The sequence below is a fragment of the Fundulus heteroclitus genome, chromosome 20, assembly GCF_011125445.2.
Source record: "Fundulus heteroclitus isolate FHET01 chromosome 20, MU-UCD_Fhet_4.1, whole genome shotgun sequence".
In the NCBI taxonomy this organism is placed as follows: Eukaryota; Metazoa; Chordata; class Actinopteri; order Cyprinodontiformes; family Fundulidae; genus Fundulus; species Fundulus heteroclitus.
Window position 1 is genome coordinate 5,392,413 of NC_046380.1, and position 17,401 is coordinate 5,409,813.

The window sequence follows — 17,401 nt, forward strand, 5'->3', positions numbered from 1 at the left end:
GGAACTGGTCCTCCTTGTTATATAATAAAAACCTTCGACGCACACAAAGGTTTAGTAATTGAGATGAATAACGTGAGGCCGGGTTATTAAGTGGTTTAAAAACAAACAGAAGTTTGTTTCAATAAAAATCCACCATCTTGGTTTTTAAGATGGTGGAAAACCAAGACAAAAAACGATTAATTACTGGAGGATTAAAACACGATTCACTCTAATATAAAAGCATGTTTAAGCATGCAGAAGTGTTATGATAAAGTATTAAACTATTGTTTTACCTTGACACATTCTTCTCTAATGAATAAAAGTAGTTGCCAAATTGTAGATTACTGATATATTTGGATCATATTGATCAAACTCGCCACAATCTGAGAAACCGCCTTATTCTTCTTTTTTCTCACACTATTTCTGTATTTTGCATAAGGATAAATTTCTTGCTTGTCCCCATTCTTATAATTATAGTGAGCAACATGAGCGCTGCTCTATTTGGGAAATGTAGCCTAGTGACGCTATACGGCAGCCAGCTTGGGGGAGAGGAGCACACGCCTCCAAATTGCACCTAGGCTTAGCTGTGCTGGGAGGCGGGAGGAAAAGCTATTAAAGTTTTAAGTTCAGACAAAAAGGTGCGGCAGTCAAACAGAAGCCCTGATGTCATATTTATCTAAGGTTGTAATGTGATCACATGATGCTGCAATTATTTCCTGTTAAACTGACGTCTTTCTCGCAAAGCGCTATCAGGATGTTGTTAGCATGTGGCTTTGTTTGAATTTTGTTCGCTAATTTTATGGCTAGAGCTTTAAGCCAGACACTCTGTGTCTAAAAAAAAAAAAAAAAAGTTTCTTTTAAACTGTGTGGTAAAATAGGAATGATAATAAGAACATAGTATAACCGTTGGCTAATGGTTAGCCGCTAACCATGCTAAGGGTAGCTAGTTAGCGGCTAATGATTTCTATCAACTCTAGTTCTAAATAAAAAATAAATAAAGTAGATTGATGAAAATTTGATTGGAAACTAACAGTTTAAGATGACTTTAACATTTAATTTCTGATTTTGTTTTTTATTTTTTTATACGTTAAACAAGTCAAAACTGGACCGAAATGTTGAATTTAATACATTTGTTTTCTTTCTCCACTCTACAATGATTACATAATTTCTTAAAACTCAGATTAGTGCCGTAAACTGGATGTAGTATCAATATTAACTGCCTTAGTATGACTGGCTTACGTTTAATGTGTATTTTTTGCCCCATCAGAAGTACAGCTGGGCGATAAATCGATTTTAATCGATTAATTCGAATTTACATTTCTTTAAGATTTCATTTTTGGAAAATCTGGATTTTATTTTGCCAATACACTCATTGGGTTTCCATGAAGAGAACAGCATGTGATGCTGAATATATGTTTAGGCAAATGTACTGTTAAGTGAAAACTTTTTTTTACCATAATACGAGGTACTTCATTTACTTATTTACTTTTTTTTTTAACTTAGTTTAAAGTTCACAAGTGCAGTGAAGCCTGTTCTTAGCTCAATGTGTAATACAACTAGCAGCAAATGTTTTGTTATATTTTCATTGTTTATAATGGCACGGCTGTCATCTTGTTTTACAAGCATGTTTCACAGCTTGTTTTTAGTTGCTCTTTGAATTCAGGTCAACTCCCTGACGAAATGCTTGACATAAAAAGCAAGGTTTTAAAATTATTTCTTTAATTTCTTTTTATGAAACAAAAAGGAGGGAAAAAAATCGATTAATCGGATTTGGTATGATAAAATAGGGGATTTATTTTTTAATCCATATCGCCCAGCGCTAATCTGAAGACAAATGGGGCCAAAAAAAAAAACATGAGCCTAAGAAAATTTGGTGCTTCACTTTGTAGCAATTTGTTAATTTGAGCTTTTAGAGCAGTTTTTGTTTTTAATTCTTATGAATTTAGTAAAAATTTGAATGTAATTGCTCAGAACATGCACAGAAAGTGTTAAATATAGCGATATAAATATAACGGCTCAGCTCCTCGTCTTACCAGACAACAAACTTCAGGTTAAAATCCCGACTCTCCTCCTCAGGCAGCTGCATCTGAACCAGCTGATCCGGACCAGCGGCGTGGTGAGCAGCTGCACCGGCGTCCTCCCGCAGCTCAGCATGGTCAAGTACAACTGCAACAAGTGCAACTTCGTGCTGGGACCCTTCTTCCAGTCCCAGAACCAGGAGGTGAAGCCGGGCTCCTGCCCCGAGTGTCAGTCCCAGGGGCCGTTTGAGATCAACATGGAGGAGGTGAGTCCCAAACCTGACGGCAGAGCCTCCGTTGTAGGTACCAGATTGACTCGGGTCCTGCGCCTTCTGATGACGTCACTATACATGGTTGGTTTAACGTTTGCTCAATTGCGCAAAATACTGTGATTGGTCTGGACAACTTACTAAAGTAATTATAGCGGGGTGTAGGTTTTATTCGAGAGCGGGATTGCGGTTTGTAAACGGACAATTTTACGAAGAAATTCTCCATGATCCCTGCGCCTCCTGATGACGTCACCTTATGGCAACGCCACTCAAACAAACTACATAGAGCCCGCGGTCTGCATTTGTAACAAATCAATGTTATTAAGTTAATTTAGCGGTTTCTTTTTTCTCAAAAGCTTGAACAAATATTCAAGCCATTTTACAAAAAAAAAATAAAAAATCAACAAATATTTGACAATTGGCTCAATGTTTGGAAGAATATTGTTAACAAAAATGGAAGGGCTAGCCAGACTAATTTATCCAGCATATATCTTAAATGTACCAAATACCACAATAAAAAAATAATCAAATTCATCACAATTTCATCTGGAATAATAAAAAAAAAAACATGTGATCAGAAAGAACAACATCAGTACAAAAAGGAGGAATGAACGTTATTGATTTTAAAGTGATGAATGCCGTGATAAAATTAAATTTGGCTGCTGACTTTTATTAAAAATGAAATTAGTTTATGGTTTAGTTTCCCTTCACAACTTAAAAAAAAAAAATTGGAGGAATTAAATTTCTCTAAGGTTGTAACTTCTTTGATCCTGCAAAATTACCGATTAAATTGTCAGACTACCACACAAGTATTCCAAAATGATGTTAAAAGTTTTCATGCCTCGACTAATTTACAGGAAAATAACCGTAAATTAACAAAATAAAATTGATTTGTAACAAATGGAGACCGCGGGCATAATGTAGTTAGTTTGAGTGGATTTGCCATATGATGACGTCATGGGGTAGCGCCCGAGCCGATCTGGCAACCCGAGCCGATCTGGTACCTACACCGGCGTGGGGGGGGGGGGCTCTGCGGCGCCGTCAGAGGACAGCGTGGCTCTGAAGTAACCGGCCGTCTCCCTCCTTCAGACCGTGTACCAGAACTACCAGAGGATCACCATCCAGGAAAGTCCTGGGAAAGTGGCGGCCGGCCGCCTGCCGCGCTCCAAGGACGCCATCCTGCTGGCCGACCTGGTGGACAGCTGCAAGCCTGGAGACGAGATCGTGAGTCTTTATGTCAAAGTATTATTATTAAAAATAAAACGTCCCACGTCCTCCTCGTCTCACGGCACATGGCTGCACTGCAAAAACTGAACTAAAAGTAAGGTACATTTTCTTGAAATTAGTGTTTCTGTCCTTGATTTGAGCAGGAAAATAAGATTATCTGCCAATGGGACGAGTATTTTGACCCCTTAAATAAGATAAGTAGATAAATTGCACTTAAAATAAGATGATGCTGATGAGTTGTTTCTGTTTTTTAAGTGAAAAAAAAATCATTCCAATTTGCAGATAATATTATTTACCTTCTCAAATAATGGACAGATATGCTAATTTCAAGAAGATTTTACTTGTTTTTAGTTCCATTTTTGCAGTGTGATTTATTTGTGTATTTCTTTTTTTTTATTTTTTATCTTTATTGATTCTCAGGAAAGTATCATTTACATAAACTTAGGCCTCTGCATCACAAGACTAACTCCAACATTTGATTATTTATGTATTTCAATGTCGCTGCTGTGCGATTTGCTTTGTCTTTTGGCTCTTTTCTGTTTTATTTATTTTACTTTAATTCATATGATTCTTCTTCTTTGCCACATCCCAAAAGGTCGTTACGCTTGGAAATACGTTTCTTGACCAAAAAAAATAAAATAAATACATAAAAGTTAATATTCTGATCCTGGGATTTCAGGGAAAATGTTCAGAACGCAGCTCGGTGTGCATGAAGTACGTTGTTCCTGTGCAGTCGAGATTGTTTTAGTGTAATTAGACTTCAGTTAAGTAGCTTCCAGGCTTGGGAAAAGTGTAGAAAAAGATATTTTATTTCTTGCTCTGCAGGATAAATCCATCTCTGAATGCATCGCTCTTTCCACCGTTTCAGTTATCCATCCGTCAGTTTCCACCGCCGTCTGTCCCTACATCTGTGCGCCTCCGTCAGTTTATAATTTATTTGTTCATGCACGCTGCAGTGCATCCATCTCTGGTCCGTTTAAATCCCGTTTTCTTCTTTAAATCCTAACCTTGCAGCAGAAGCTGCTGCGCTCATGTGTTTGCACCTTATTGAGCTTTGAGGCGGGTGAAAACTTTGTGAAGTGTGAAGGACTCCTGCAGTCTGCTGCAGCCTTAAAAGGCCTTCCTGTCTGACCAGGAGCTGACCGGAATCTACCACAACAACTACGACGGCTCCCTGAACACGGCCAACGGCTTCCCGGTGTTCGCCACCGTCATCCTGGCCAATCACGTCACCTGCAGGGACGAGGGCGTCGCCGTGGCGGAGCTCACCGACGAGGACGTGAAGGCCATCGTGGCGTTGTCGAAGGACGAGCGGATCGGGGAGAGGGTGAGGAGGATGGCGCTCGTTCCTTCCCGCACGGAAGCGCCGCGCGTCGCTCTTTTTATCGTTTATTTTATTTTAAAAATCAAACCTGAATCGTTCCCCGCAGATCTTCGCCAGCATCGCTCCGTCCATCTATGGTCACGAGGACATCAAGCGAGGCCTGGCTCTGGCTCTGTTCGGAGGAGAGGCTAAAAACCCAGGTACCGACTCCCAGCGCCGATCCTGACTCCGCCTCCGCCGTAAACGCTCCGCTCACCGCTCGCCCTCTCTCTCTCTCTCTCTCTCTCCTGCAGGTGGGAAGCATAAGGTGCGCGGGGACATCAACATGCTGCTGTGCGGAGACCCGGGAACCGCCAAGTCCCAGTTCCTCAAGTAAGAGTTCGGCTCCTGAAGGAGGGAACGTCGGGGGTTTTCCGGTCACCGGCGGGTTTAATGGCGGCGGCGTTGTCTTCTGCAGGTACGTGGAGAAGGTGGCGAGCCGCGCCGTGTTCACCACGGGTCAGGGGGCGTCTGCTGTCGGCCTGACGGCGTACGTCCAGAGGCACCCGGTGAGCCGCGAGTGGACGCTGGAGGCCGGCGCGCTGGTGCTGGCCGACCGCGGCGTCTGTCTGATCGACGAGTTTGACAAGGTGAGTCCAGACCAGTGTTGGGGGGGGGGTGTAACGCGTTAGAGTACTCTTATTATTTTTTTTTTTTCAGTAACGAGTAATCTAACGCGTTAGTTTTGCGAATTCAGTAATCAGTAACTCCGTTATTTTCCAAAATAAGCACTGGTTACTGCGTTACTTTAAGAATTTACCTCGATAAGGAAAGTGAAGTCTGGGCACTATACCTCAAAAACATCAGACATAATCAAGGGGATTTCTTTACTATTTACTAACTTACACAACTACATGTAGGCATATGAGCAGTGAGCAATATTCAAATATCTAATTTTAAAAATGTTGAAATCAAAAAAATTGTGATTTATTTATCATTTATTATTATTATTGTGACATCTGTGTTCACAAAACGAACAATGCATGGTCTTTCAACAATTTCAAGTAAATAATATAACAATTTATGAAAAATATATTTTTAAAGCATGTGTCATGTGGTGCCCCCCTATGGTTGGTGCCCCTGGGCACTGGCCCCACTGGCCCTTATGGATAATCCGGCCCTGTTCTCAGCATGTCCGTTTTCAGAACAGATGATATTAGTCAGGTAACTAAACACAGCGGCCGACCGACCTTTGAACGTGAGCATGAAAAAAAATCCCGATCACTGGAACGCAAATAACGTGATTCCCCATGGCAATGACAGGAAATAAGTTTGGAATTGCGCAGGTCCTGCGAGTAGAATTAGAAATCTTTAAAGAAGGCATATGAACAATATTAAACCACAAGAAACAACGTTGTTGCTGAAAACCGCAAGAGAAAATTGTTGAAAAAGTCAATGCATGCGCAATATGAAAGTTATGTGATGGAGAATTAAAGCTGCTTTCTCACACTTCACTCGTTCAACACTAAAGGGGGAGTATGTGGGGGGGGGGGGGGTGTGCATTGAATGGACATGACAGCAAAAAATTTGTAAAAAATAATATAAAAAAAGCCAGAAATGAAAAAGTAACGCAATAGTTACTTTTATAGTGAAGTAACTCAGTAATTAAGTTACTTTTTGGGAGAAGTAACTAGTAACTATAACTAATTACTTTTTCTAAGTAACTTGCCCAACACTGGTCCAGACGAAGCGCTCGGCTTCTGGACGGGAGACGGATTAACCTTCGTCGCTAGGAGAGATTCACTTTTTAAACCCGATCTCGGTGCTAGCAGAGCGAGCCACGCCTATTTTATCACGCTGTAAAAGTGCGTTTTTTCATACTATAAGTCGCATTTATTTAGAAAGGTATTTCACACAATCCAAGACTAAAAGCTGACATTTAATCTGGTAAACCCATTTATTAAACTAAACCGCTGCATCCACAAGCGGCTGAATAACACGGAACATTCATAGCAGGATGAATGGAGTAAATTAGCAGCTACATCCCATAAAGTGTTACCCTGAAAATTGTCAAAATTACGTCTAAATTAGACCGTTAGCGTAACGGTGCCACATGCTAAGCTAACAGCACGACACGGATGTTTCAGAGCAACATAAAGCTGACCTACATCAGTGAAGTTGTAACCCGCCTGGACAACAGAGCTGTAAGCTAGCGCTAGCTGCTGTTAGCTTCACAGACGGCCCAGTAACGGGTTCTGATGCTGTCTGGGTCCTTAGAGCTGCACCTAAACAACGCTCTGCTGCGTTAATGCAGACTGAAACATTGAAACATACAAATATGTTGAGTTTTTGTTATAAATTAATGTTGCAATACATTTTTAAGTGGTACAGGAGCAGCATAAACTTTCCACTAGTCTACAGTGCCCTCTTGTGGCTACAGACGGTAATGTTTACTCCTTGGTTCTTGTTCAGTATGATTTACCGTTTAAAAAGTCGCATTAGATTATAAGTCGCAGAATCAGCCAAACTATAGAAAAAAGTGCTACTTGTAGTCCGAAATATACGGTTGGTCAGAAACTGTAACATTTCTTTCTTTTCTAATTCCCTCCAAGGAGGAGGCTTTAATGTTGAACAATTAATAATGTAACTTTCTGCAGCGCTGTTTTTTTTTTTTTTTTTTTTTTTTTTTTCCCCCTCCTCTGTCAACATAGTGAACAGACCCTTCTAGTAGCGTTTTAAAAAGAAATAGGTCATGATTTCTGGCCTTTCTCTTCATTTTATTGATTTATGTTGATGAAACGCAGGGTTAATCTTAATAACAAAGGCTTTTTCATGCGCAGAAGGAGTCCTAAAATGGACATCAGCACTTTTATTTGCCCTGCTTCTCTTTTTTTATAAAGTGAAAAACACATTTGGATAAACTGTGCCAAAATCAGAGGTCCGCCTGGTGCACTGCCCACTAAAACCTTTGTGAAAGAAATATACTTCAGTCGATTCAGTCCAGATTTGCTGCAGCTATTGTCAAGAGGTGGATATACAAAGTCTGAGTCTTCTCCTTTATTTTCATGTAGTTTTATGGTTTATTTTGAAAAATATTAAGGCGAGGCTCAGAAAATTAGCTTTTTTTTTCTTGGTTTAATCACCTATAAATCAGAAATTTGTAAAACTGGTTCCACTTGAAAAAATAATCTTTTAATGCCTTAGTGTCACACTTTGTAACTTTGGAGCTCTACTCCATCAGATATGTAATTTCGGGGACTGAAATTGCTCCCAAACCTGGGATTAAAGGGCAATTATGTTACCTAATCGGATCTGACCTCTGACCTCCAGATGAACGACGCCGACAGGACGAGCATCCACGAGGCCATGGAGCAGCAGAGCATCTCCATCTCCAAAGCCGGCATCGTCACCTCGCTGCAGGCCAGGTGCACCGTCATCGCCGCCGCCAACCCCATCGGTGCGTCGCCGCCCCGGACGTCACATGATCGCAGCCGGACGCGGTTCCCCTTCGCTAACCGTTTGTTCCCCCCCCCCCCCCCCCCCCCCAGGCGGCAGGTACGACCCATCGCTCACCTTCTCTGAGAACGTGGACCTGACGGAGCCCATCGTGTCGCGTTTCGACGTGCTGTGCGTCGTCAGAGACACCGTCGACCCCGTGCAGGTACGGGAACGCCTCGGCTGCTACTACTACTGATACTACTACTACTACTACTACTGATACTACTACTACTACTACTACCAATGATACTACTGCTGCTACTACTACTGATGCTACTGCTGATACTATAACAACTACTACTGATACTACTACTACTGATACTACTACTACTACTACTACTACTACTGATGCTACTGCTGATACTATAACAACTACTACTGATGCTACTGCTGATACTATAACAACTACTACTGATGCTACTGCTGATACTATAACAACTACTACTGATGCTACTGCTGATACTATAACAACTACTACTGATGCTACTGCTGATACTATAACAACTACTACTGATACTACTGCTGATACTATAACAACTACTACTGATGCTACTGCTGATACTATAACAACTACTACTGATGCTACTGCTGATACTATAACAACTACTACTGATGCTACTGCTGATACTATAACAACTACTACTGATGCTACTGCTGATACTATAACAACTACTACTGATGCTACTGCTGATACTATAACAACTACTACTGATACTACTGCTGATACTATAACAACTACTACTGATGCTACTGCTGATACTATAACAACTACTACTGATGCTACTGCTGATACTATAACAACTACTACTGATGCTACTGCTGATACTATAACAACTACTACTGATGCTACTGCTGATACTATAACAACTACTACTGATGCTACTGCTGATACTATAACAGCTACTACTGATACTACTACTACTGATACTACTACTACTACTACTGATACTACTACTACTACTACTACCAATTATACTACTGATGCTACTGCTGATACTATAACAACTACTACTGATACTACTACTATTACTACTACTAATACAACTACTACTACTACTAGTACTACTGATACTACTACTACTACTACTACTGATACTACTACTGATACTACTGATGCTACTGCTGATACTACAACAACTACTACTGCTACTACAACTATTACTACTAATAATACAACTACTACTACTAGTACTACTGATACTACTACTACTACAAATTCCTTCAAATTCTTCAAATTCCTTCAAATTCTTTAAAAACTGATACTACTACTACTGATACTACTACTACTGATACTACTACTACTACTGATACTTCTACTACTACTACTGATACTACTACTACTGATACTACTACTGCTACTACTACTACTGAAACTACTACTACTACGACTAATGGTACTACTGCTGCTACTGCTACTAGTACTAATGGTACTACTGCTGCTACTGCTACTAGTACTAATGATACTACTGCTGCTACTGCTACTACTACTACGAATACAACTACTACTACTACTAGTACTACTGATACTACTACTACTACTACAAATTCCTTCAAATTCTTTAAAAACTGATACTACTACTACTGATACTACTACTATTACTACTACTAATACAACAACTACTACTACTAGTACTACTGATACTACTACTACTACTACTACTACAAATTCCTTCAAATTCTTCAAATTCCTTCAAATTCTTTAAAAACTGATACTACTTCTACTACTACTGATACTACTACTACTGATACTACTACTACTACTACTGATACTACTGCTATTACTACTACTAATACAACAACTACTACTACTACTAGTACTACTAGTACTACTGATACTAGTACTACTACTACTACTACTGATACTACTACTACTACTACTACTACTACTACTACAAATTCCTTCAAATTCCTTCAAATTCTTTAAAAACTGATACTACTTCTACTACTACTGATACTACTACTATTACTACTACTAATACAACTACTACTAGTACTACTGATACTACTACTACTACTACTACTACTGATACTACTACTGATACTACTGATGCTACTGCTGATACTACAACAACTACTACTGCTACTACAACTATTACTACTAATAATACAACTACTACTACTACTAGTACTACTGATACTACTACTACTACAAATTCCTTCAAATTCTTCAAATTCCTTCAAATTCTTTAAAAACTGATACTACTACTACTACTGATACTACTACTACTGATACTACTACTACTGATACTTCTACTACTACTACTACTGATACTACTACTGCTACTACTACTACTGAAACTACTACTACTACGACTAATGGTACTACTGCTGCTACTGCTACTAGTACTAATGGTACTACTGCTGCTACTGCTACTAGTACTAATGATACTACTGCTGCTACTGCTACTACTACTACGAATACAACTACTACTACTACTAGTACTACTGATACTACTACTACTACTACAAATTCCTTCAAATTCTTTAAAAACTGATACTACTACTACTGATACTACTACTATTACTACTACTAATACAACAACTACTACTACTAGTACTACTGATACTACTACTACTACTACTACAAATTCCTTCAAATTCTTCAAATTCCTTCAAATTCTTTAAAAACTGATACTACTTCTACTACTACTGATACTACTACTACTGATACTACTACTACTACTACTGATACTACTGCTATTACTACTACTAATACAACAACTACTACTACTAGTACTACTGATACTAGTACTACTACTACTACTACTGATACTACTACTACTACTACTACTACTACTACTACTACTACTACAAATTCCTTCAAATTCCTTAAAAACTGATACTACTTCTACTACTACTGATACTACTGCTACTACTACTACTAATACAACTACTACTACTAGTACTACTGATACTACTACTGCTACTACTACAAATTCTTTCAAATTCTTCAAATTCCTTCAAATTCTTTAAAAACTGATACTACTACTACTGATACTACTACTACTGATACTACTACTACTGATACTACTACTACTTCTAATACTACTACTACTACTGATACTACTACTACTACAAATTACTTCAAATTCTTCAAATTTTTCAAATTCTTCAACGTTTTTCAGCTATTTTCTTCTTCTGCATGGATCTTCTGCATCTTCTACTCAAATCATTCTGCAGATTAGCATTCTCACTCGCTGTTGCGTCTGAATCTTTTGAGTTTCGACTGACTCCGCTTGTCGTCCACCAAGGATGAGATGCTGGCGCGCTTCGTCGTCGGCTCCCACATCAAGCACCACCCCAGCAACAAGGAAGCGGGCGTGGCCCTGGAGGACGTGATCCTGCCCAACACCTCGGACGTGCCGGGGATCCCTCAGGAGCTGCTCAGGAAGTACATCATCTACGCCAAGGAGCGGGTACGACTGCGCCGAGACGTAGCGCGTCTCCGCGTGTCTCCGCTGTAAATTTAGAAACGTTTATTTTTATTTTTTATGCAGGTTCACCCCAAGCTGAACCAGATGGATCAGGACAAGGTGGCCCGCATCTACAGCGACCTGCGCAAGGAGTCCATGGTGAGTCCTCCTCCTGCAGGAACGTCCTCCAGCTCTCAGCTTGTTTAGACCGGAGGTGGAGACGTGTTGTTTTTTGCGCCCCCTGCAGGCCACGGGCAGCATCCCCATCACGGTTCGTCACATTGAGTCCATGATCCGCATGGCGGAGGCCCACGCCAAGATGCACCTGCGGGACTACGTCCTGGAGGACGACGTCAACATGGCCATCAGGGTGATGCTGGAGAGCTTCATCGACACGCAGAAGTTCAGCGTCATGAGGAGCATGAGGAAGGTCCGCTTCCAGTTCAGTTTTATTTATATACAGGGTTCCCACGGGTCTTTGAAATCCTTGAAAGTTTGTGAATCTGGAAAAAATAAATTCAAGGCCCTTGAAAGTTCTTGAAAACAGCCAAAAAAAAAAAACACCTTGTCCTTGAAAGTCCTTGAATTTTTTTGTGGGGTTGAAAGTTCACACGGATGACGACTCGTGTCATTATTTTACTACCACACGATCTTTTAAAATTATGTTGATTGCGCAGACTTTTAATTTGCAAAAGTACGTTCGCTCTTCTTCGTTAGTTGGTAGGCTACGGTTTAGGCCTACGTGCGTCCAATAGGTTACATTCACGCAGTGTTGCCAACTCAGCGACTTTGTTGCTATATTTAGCGACTTTTCAGAGTCAAAGTCAAAAACTAGCTTAATCAAAGATGAAAGTAAGTGAAACAAATTGATATAATTCTGAACATCTCAATGCTGCACTTTTTTCCATAAAATTCCATGAAACATTAGGCTAATGTACATTTTATATGTAATGTAGTATGGCATAGCCATGTACTGTGGATATAAATGTAGACTATGAATATGATCAATATCAATGTAGGCTATAAATTAAGTCCACTTTCTTGCATTGCTTCTGACTCAACAACTTCTATGCCGTTTAGTCTTTTATTGAATTTGCATTGTAATAAAATATGATAACCTATTCAGTGGTCACAGTAGGTAAATGTGTGGTCCTTGAATTTGAGGAAATTGGTCCTGGAAAGTCCTTGAAAGGTCCTTGAATTTGATGTTCACCAAGGTGTGGAAACCCTGTATATAGCGCCAATTCATGATAAACGTCATGTCAAGGCTCTTTCCAAAGTCAGACTCATCATCATTCCCACTGCTGGGAATTAAATACAGATAAATAAGATAAGTATGGGGCAAGGGTGACACTGGAACGCTGTTAGAATAAAACTGAGGTCGGTCCTGGACCCGACCTTTGACCCCTGGGCAAGAAGTTCCTCCTGCGTCACAAAGACAAAGCAAGTATTGATCTTAAGAGCTACGTAATCATCTGCTTTTAAAGTCTCTTTTACATTATATACCTGTTGCGCAGACAAAAACATCCAAATCGGCAATCTACAGACCTTAACTTTACTCGTTTGCCTCTTTTTATTTGCAGAGTTTACAGCGCACCGTGAAGAGTTTAAACGTGTTCAATAAAAGAAAAATAAAACAATATTTATACAAAAAAAACGATCAACATCAAAACCATTCAGTTTTTTTCTCCAACACTGCAAAAAGGGAACTAGAAGTAAGTAAAATTTTCTTGAAATCTGTGTATTTTTCCTTGATTTGAGGAGCTAAATAAGACTGTTTGCCAGTGGAATGAGTATTTTTACCCCTAAAATAATATAATTAGACATACATACACGGATTTCAAGAAAATTTCACTTACCTTTAGTTCCCTTTTTGCAGTGAACATACCTTTAATGAAAGTTTCTACAGTCATAGGCTGATTTTTTTTTTTTTTTTTTTTTTTTTTTACTCAATTCAGTCTTATTTCTATAGCTCCAATTTACATCACGTCATCATCAAGGCTCTTTCCAAAGTCAGACTCCATCAGATCCTCCAGGTTGGTGAGAAAGTTTCCTCTCTAAGGAAACCCAGCAGGTTGCATCAAGTCTCTCCAAGCAGCATTCACTCCTCCTGAAAGAGCGTAGAGCCACAGTGGACAGCCGTCTGCATTGTTGATGGCTTTGCAGCAATCCCTCATACTGAGCATGCATGAAGCGACAGTGGAGAGGAAAACTCCCCTTTAACAGGGAGGAGAACCTCCAGCAGAACCAGAACCAGGCTCAGTGTGAACGCTCATCTGCCTCCACCCACTGGGGCTTAGAGAAGACAGAGCAGAGACACAGAAAGCACAGAAGCTCACATTGACCCAGGAGTACTTTCTATGTTAGAGAAGACAGAGCAGAGACACAGAAAGCTCAGAAGCTCACATTGACCCAGGAGTACTTTCTATGTTAGAGAAGACAGAGCAGAGACACAGAAAGCACAGAAGCACACATTGAGCCAGGAGTACTTTCTATGTTAGAGAAGACAGAGCAGAGACACAGAAAGCTCAGAAGCTCAAGTTTGCTGCCGCTTCTTCCGAAGTTTTTGTCGTGTCGGGAATACACAGAATTAAAAAAAAGTTAGCGCTTCCTTTACACTGCAAAAAGGGAACTAAAAGTAAGTAAAATTTTCTTAAAATGTGTATATTTTTCCTTGATTTGAGCAGCTAAATAAGATTATTTGCCAATGGAATGAGAATTTCTACCCCTAAAATAAGATAATTAGCTAAACTGCACTTGAAATAAGATGATAGCGATGAATTGTTTTTATTTTAAGTACAAAAATCTTATTCCATTGGCAAATAGTCTGATTTACCTGCTCAAATCAAAGAAAAATACACTAATTTCTAGAGGATTTTACCTACTTTTAGTTCCCTTTTTGCAGTGTAGAACGTCTGTTTGGGGGGGGAAATGTGATTAAATGACGCCTCAGGGCCTTGTGAGGTGTAATAACGAGAGCCGCGCTCTGATTGGTTCCTTTTTGCCTCGTTTGCCAGACGTTCGCCCGCTACCTGGCGTTCCGGCGGGACAACAACGAGCTGCTGCTCTTCATCCTCAAGCAGCTGGTGGCCGAGCAGGTGGCGTACCAGCGGAGCCGCTACGGAGTCCAGAGCGACGCCGTCGAGATCCCGGAGAAGGACCTGCACGACAAGGTACGGCCCGTAAGGGGCGCTAAAACCTTCAGCGGGTGTGAAACGCTTGGAAAAGGCTTCAGGTCCGTTCTCTGTCTTCTGCAGGCGAGGCAGATCAACATCCACAACCTGTCGGCGTTCTACGACAGCGAGCTGTTCCGCCACAACAAGTTCAGCCACGACGGCAAGAAGAAGCTGATCCTGCAGCAGTTGTGAGGAGGAGACCCCCCCCCCCCCCCCCCCCCCCCTCCATCCCCCTCAGTGACGAGGAAAGACGTTTCTCTGCTGCTGCTGTAAATAAATGTACATGTTTGATACGAGGGTTTCTGGCCGTAGATGTTTGTAGTTGTGCTGGAAGCGACTATTAATGAAGCTTAACGATGGAAAAGGATTAAAAAAAAAACAAACAAACTGAATTTTAAGAGGTTGGTGTTACTACTTGTTGTTGTTGGAACGGATAATAAATGTTTGCTGTTTTGCAGAAGTGTTTCTTGTCATGGCTGGTCTGTCGTAACGCACCATTGAGCCCATTTATGTTGAATTACTTTCTGCTTTACTTTCCTGTAATCTGGACCTGATCAGCGGCTCTCAGTACATTTTTATTTTACTCTCCAAATACGGTTCATTTACATGTTTAAATGCATCTTTAAATGGAAAAGCAACCACCGCCATCTTTGGCCATTTCTCTGCACAGTTTCGGTGGGATAACTGGAACTTTTGAACGGCCTGTTTGGATGATCGGTAGGTTTTTATCTAAAATTGTTCCAGCGCCTGTAGCTGCCACTAAATCTAAGCTGAGCTGCACAGAGGAGTAAATCTACTTAAATAAATCTACTTTTATGTGCCGTTGCAACATAAAGTAGTTCTGTGACATCCAGTGGCTGTAATTTTTATCACTTTAACTTCCCTTAGGCATGGTGGCAGGATAAATATGGGTCCTTATCTTGGTTTTGGAGTTTTATGTTCTAAAGTATTTCCCATTTTGCAGAGTGCTGTTTGGTCATCACCTACAGTCAGTAGTATGATGAATAGATACTATTAATAAACTATAAAAGTACAAAAAGGGGACTGCAGGTACAATGCGGGTTAGGGTTTGTACTGTTAATGTACAGTTAAAGTGTGGTAATGTTAAAACAATGCATAGACATTATATATGTAGACGCCTCGTTACGTGCTGGAGCGCATCCTGTGGCGCCGCCATCTTGGATGGGTCTCCTACTCAAGGCAGGCATAGGAGCCAACGGGAGTAAACGCAGAGGGAGCAACTTTGCTTGTAATTTCTGCAGCTTACTGGCGATAACACGTATTTACATATTTAATAGTATGCCTTACCACATGTCTGTTAAACATCATAAAACAAATTATTTCAGCATGGAATCACGTATTTACATATTTAATAACGTGCCATACTACATTTCTGTCTGTTAAATAGCATGAAACAGTATTGCAGTATGAAATCGCCTTTTTCTACAATAATATGCACGTCTGTCTCCTAAATGTATGAAATGTGTTGTTTAAACAACGTATTTCAGCATTAAAACGTGTTTTTTTTTTATGTGTAACAGCGTCCTGTATCATAACCATATCTCTGCAGTTAGTAACAAACCAAACTCTGTGAAAATCGGGTAAAGAAAATCAAGGAGTTATGATTTATTTTAGTTGGGCAAACAGCTTCCTCGGTACAAACAAGTGCACTGCGGTCATGTGAGAGACCCATCCAAGATGGCGGCCGCGTCAGTCCGTGGGGTGTCTACCTATTTAATGTCTATGGAATCATTGTAGTCATTAGAAACCATTGATATACATTTTAAAAGTCTATTCAGAGCGACACCTTTAATACATTAAAACAGAAAACGGTAAAAGTTAAAATTTTTTAACCATTTTGTTGTGATATGGGGGGGGGGGGCAAACATTTGAGAACAACTGACATAAAAGTAAGGATTAAGCTACTGCTGTAAAACATTACTGTATTTTAAGTCTTTTAACACTTTAACCAGAGGCACCGGTGAACTGGAATATTCTCCATCCTGGGTTATAAACAGCGACACCTAGCGGCCATGAGGGCGAAGCGCCAACCAGCCGCAGACCTGCTCTCCTCTGCAGCAGATCCCATTCTGAGCGCAGCCGCTGCTCCTCCTCTCCATCCCGCACGATCAGAGCCGTCCGTGCGGGAGGTGAACGCCGCACCCCGGCAGCCGTCAGCCCCACCGCACACCTACAGGACGTGAAGCCCACGCCACGCCACCCACACCCCACCCCACGCCGAGCATCCAAGGCAGCATCCGCGGCTGATTCCCCGGGAGATCGGAGGGGAGCTCTGCAGCAGACATGCCGGGCCTGCTCCTCGTCGCGCTGATCGGTTGGTGTTCATTTAAAAATATAAAAATAATATATATATAGATAGATAGATATAAAGACAAAACATAGCGCCTAAAAATGTCTGCTGAGCATCAAATGCGGGTAACTTTGTGTAATTAGGCAGAACTATTGATGCTGTAGGCATAGATAACGATGCTGCCTGCAGACTGCATGCATTGCGGTG

The 17,401-nt window shown here is 40.7% G+C and overlaps 2 protein-coding genes across 2 annotated transcripts in view; both read left to right on the plus strand.

Moving 5' to 3' along the window:
* Positions 1 to 15,251, plus strand: part of mcm2 (minichromosome maintenance complex component 2) — a 20,454-nt gene extending 5,203 nt beyond the window's left edge. Inside the window, exons 8-20 of the mRNA XM_036151880.1 lie at positions 2,056 to 2,263; positions 3,356 to 3,490; positions 4,629 to 4,820; positions 4,924 to 5,017; positions 5,111 to 5,189; positions 5,275 to 5,446; positions 8,127 to 8,253; positions 8,345 to 8,457; positions 11,546 to 11,710; positions 11,792 to 11,866; positions 11,955 to 12,137; positions 14,725 to 14,880; positions 14,965 to 15,251. Coding sequence (XP_036007773.1) covers positions 2,056 to 2,263; positions 3,356 to 3,490; positions 4,629 to 4,820; positions 4,924 to 5,017; positions 5,111 to 5,189; positions 5,275 to 5,446; positions 8,127 to 8,253; positions 8,345 to 8,457; positions 11,546 to 11,710; positions 11,792 to 11,866; positions 11,955 to 12,137; positions 14,725 to 14,880; positions 14,965 to 15,075 — 1,810 coding nt within the window. The 3' untranslated portion in view covers positions 15,076 to 15,251. The remainder of the gene's footprint in view (positions 1 to 2,055; positions 2,264 to 3,355; positions 3,491 to 4,628; positions 4,821 to 4,923; positions 5,018 to 5,110; positions 5,190 to 5,274; positions 5,447 to 8,126; positions 8,254 to 8,344; positions 8,458 to 11,545; positions 11,711 to 11,791; positions 11,867 to 11,954; positions 12,138 to 14,724; positions 14,881 to 14,964) is intronic.
* A 1,834-nt stretch (positions 15,252 to 17,085) lies between these two features.
* podxl2 (podocalyxin-like 2) overlaps positions 17,086 to 17,401 on the plus strand; it is a 28,937-nt gene continuing 28,621 nt past the window's right edge. The window contains exon 1 of the mRNA XM_036152229.1: positions 17,086 to 17,218. Within this exon, the coding sequence (XP_036008122.1) occupies positions 17,188 to 17,218 (31 nt within the window). The 5' untranslated portion in view covers positions 17,086 to 17,187. The remainder of the gene's footprint in view (positions 17,219 to 17,401) is intronic.